At 30.8% G+C, this 3,779-nt stretch overlaps 1 protein-coding gene across 1 annotated transcript; it reads right to left on the bottom strand.

Annotated features, from left to right (window-relative positions):
- Positions 1–1,538: 1,538 nt before the first annotated feature.
- LOC109607108 (protein extra-macrochaetae) lies at positions 1,539–3,343 on the bottom strand. The gene is made up of 2 exons (XM_020023630.2): positions 2,869–3,343; positions 1,539–2,256 (listed from the first exon to the last, which is right to left on the bottom strand). The coding sequence occupies exons 1-2, from the start codon at positions 3,244–3,246 to the stop codon at positions 2,212–2,214; spliced, it is 423 nt and encodes a 140-aa protein (XP_019879189.1). The 5' UTR covers positions 3,247–3,343; the 3' UTR covers positions 1,539–2,211.
- Positions 3,344–3,779: the final 436 nt, after the last annotated feature.

The following is a 3,779-nucleotide window of genomic DNA, read 5'->3' as shown; positions in this document are numbered from 1 at the left end:
AGAACAAAGGAAAAATGTCGCCTGTAATGTTTTATTTACAATTACTTACGTGTATATTATCTTGTTTTAAATTACTTTAATATGTTAAAGTAGTTTACTGAAATTTAATTTAATTTTAAAAAATATGTATTATTAATTGATTCATTTTAGTATTTTTGTTATATTTTTAATTACATTTATATTGTCTTAATAATCTTAATTACATTGAAATTATTAATTGAATGAAAGTTTAAACTGATTTTTTTTTAGTTTTTATAGAATAGAATAAATGTAAATATTTAGTTATTTTGTTATATTTTTATTGTTTCATTGAATTTTTTAGTATGAATTATACTGATATATTAAAATATTTAATAGAATAAATTATTAAATTTTTATTTAAGTACGTAGATTAGAGATCATTTTTTACTATTTTTTGATATATTCTTACATATACTAAAAATTACATTAAAACTTTAATATATTAAATTAAAATTTTGTATTTTCTTATTAATACATTAAAATTTTAAAATATTAAATTAAAATTTTGAATTTTCTTATTAAATAGATTTAATAGAGTAGAATAAATAAAAAATATCTATGAAAAATTTATTTTTTACTATTTTTAGTTATTTTAATTTATTATTGCTTATTTTAATATAAATGTTAAAATATTAAATTGAATTTTTTGTTAAATTTTTATTTAATTGTGCAGATTATAAGATCATTTTTAACTATTTTTTGTTATATTACCATATTTGTTATATGTTACCAAAAATAATAAAATTATATTAAAATTCTTAATTTTCATATTAAATAGATTTAATAGGAATAAATAAAAAATATTTATGAAAAATTATTTTTTACTACTTTTAGTCATTTTATTATATTTTTATTTACGTTACGTTTACGTACATTAAAATGTTAAAAAATTAAATAGAACTTTTTATTAAATTTTTATTTAATTGTGTAGATTATAGATCATTTTTTACTATTTTTTGTTATGTTTTTACTTATATTCAAAATAAATAAATTAAATTAAAATTGTAAAACATGAAATTAAAATTTTGTATCTTATTAAATAGATTCAACAGAGAAGAATAAATAAAAATATAAAATAAATAATAATAAATTTATTTATTTATATTTATTTAATAATAGAATTTATCTTGTACTATTTTTAGTCATTTTATTATATTTTAATTACGCACATGTTATTTTAATTACATTAAAATAAAGTTGATTAAATAAAAAATATGTATTAAATATTTAGTTTTAACAATTTTTAGTTATTTTGTTATATTTTCAGTTACAAGTGTTTTATTTTAAAATACTTTAAATGTTCAAATTGTAAATATAAAATTTTAATGCCTTTTACAGGTTGATTATTTTTCTTTTATTTAGAGTTCTTTTTATTGTCTACGAGAATTAATTGAGAACTATGCAAAATATATTTTTGTTGTTTTAGTTATATATTATAAAATTATTAAGTCTCAATTAACTTTTTATTAAATCGATATTTCTACATTTATAATAAGGTATGGAAAAAAAGATTGATGTCAATAAAATCATATTTTATTTTCAAGTCGAATAATAAATTTAGATAGTTCTTTAACAACATCTTGTTGCTTTATAGGTAACTATATACAAAAGTTTTCTAAAACAAAAATGTACAGGGTCGAAATCACAAAATAAACATATAAAATCATTAAATGATAATAATTCTGATTGTGACTTCCAAAAAAACGACCTCAGTGGAGGTCAATATATTTTGTACATATATTACATACTAAAAATCACAGAATAAAAAAGTCACAAAATAATTAAATTATTTAAAAGAATAATCTGTGATTATGGCACAGCGTCGAAAGTAAAATCCGACGCGGATGCCAATTAATTTACAATGTAGATTGTTAAAACCCGCCTATTTAATATTTATTTACAAAACAATAATATAAAATCTAAACAACAATTGCAACATAAACAGGTACATCACTAAGTGCTCTCTCTCTACATACACAACTCGCACACATCGCATCCTCAAAAATTCTTGATCACGCTTCAGATAATATAAATAAAATGATTTCAGTCGATCCCTATATTCTATATGAGGCAATTCCAAAACTATATGGTGTATCCTCCCCGCGGCCTAGTCTTCAGTATCAATCGTACGAGACAGCTCCTAACTCTTCGTAAATTGGAATGAGAACGACGCCAGGTCCGTTGGCACCTTCAGCAGGACACGTGTCGTTCCGAAGGCGACAGCGCTTCAGGATTCTGCAACAACAAAAAAGCAAAATTCAATAAAAATAGTCAAGTCTTGTTGCACATGTGCGCGTTCACTCGGCTAACGGGTCTCAAACCCATGATTGAAAATCATTTTCGCCGATGCACGTGTTCGGAAACCGTCCCCCTTCTAAATTGCAGCCGGTGCTTTCAAATTTCTAATGTGCAACGCTCGAGCTGTTTTACGGAATCCGCGGCTTGCCACAACGACTGTCTGTTTCAAACATTTCGTCGTGTTTGCTCAGCTAGGATGGATTTTGACTGGCACGATTGTGGGAACACTTGGCCATTGATAAGGAATGTGTGTGTGTGAGGCATTGAAGGAAAAAAATAAAGAGTTGCCTGATCAATAGACCGAGTGTGTGATGAGGACAATTGCGCCAGATGTGTGCGGTTGCACGTGGTCACGAACATCTGCACGGGACGGTTGGGAAAAATGATTCGCGGACACCCCGAAAATACGCCCAGGTGTTAGCATATGGGCGCCGCCCTTGATAACGCCGGCATTCAAATTTTCACCTCTTCGGTGAACAATGGGAATGTAATTGGGACGTGAATCCGAAACGGCACAATTTTACACTTCTCCTCGACTCCTCAACTTACCGTGACGTTTTGGAGGATGGGCGCCTCGCAGGGCGACAGGATGGTGTTGGGGTTCGGCCTGACACCCAACGGTTGTCTGGGTGAGACGGCCGACTGGCTCTTCTTCTGGCTCAGGGCGGCGGTGGCGTCGAACGCGTTGACGGCAGGATGGGTTTCGAGGGCGCTCTGGAGGTCGCAGATGTAGTCGATCACGTAGTGGATCACCTCCAGCTTCGACAGCTTCCTGTTCTTGGGCATGAAGGGCACCAGGTCCTTCAGCTTGCTGAAGTACATCTGTATCTCCTCGTTTTCGATATCCTTTTTGTGTTTGGACACGCGTCCGGACGTGAGGGCGGTTATTCCGTTTTCGGCACACACTGCACTAACGATGGCCTTCATGATTGATGACTCGAAATCAAATGTTCTGATCACAAAAATAAAAACACACTGACACAGCAGGCGATCGGCGCACTAGAATCGTACGAGGACGTTAAGTCGAATGACGGTCGCTGAGGAGTGCGCACACTTTTATACGGATAGGGGGGCGACCGCGTCCAATGCGGGCGAGCGCCTTTGAGGTGGGGCGGAGTCGACCAATCGTGTATTGTCGTCGATGCAGGTAAGGTTGCAGGCGCCTAGTTTAACACCATTTAATCTTCTTGCCAATCACGAAGGCGCCGTTTCTGCATTTCCGCCACCGTTCGTTTTGTTTTGGTCTCGCATAAATTTGTAATAACCACTCTTTGTTTCGATAATGTCAATCTATTGATTCCGTTTCGTTTCAATGAGCAAGAAATCGTAAACTCCAGTTCAACAACCATTTATAAATCCTTCTGAGAGTTACAATACAAAAACAATATTTTTTTAAAATAAATAATCAATATTTTCATATAAAAATTCATATAAATAGTTATTATTAAATAAATTTATTA

The sequence above is a fragment of the Aethina tumida genome, chromosome 2, assembly GCF_024364675.1.
Source record: "Aethina tumida isolate Nest 87 chromosome 2, icAetTumi1.1, whole genome shotgun sequence".
Taxonomy (NCBI): Eukaryota; Metazoa; Arthropoda; class Insecta; order Coleoptera; family Nitidulidae; genus Aethina; species Aethina tumida.
This window is presented reverse-complemented; position numbering and strand designations above follow the sequence as displayed.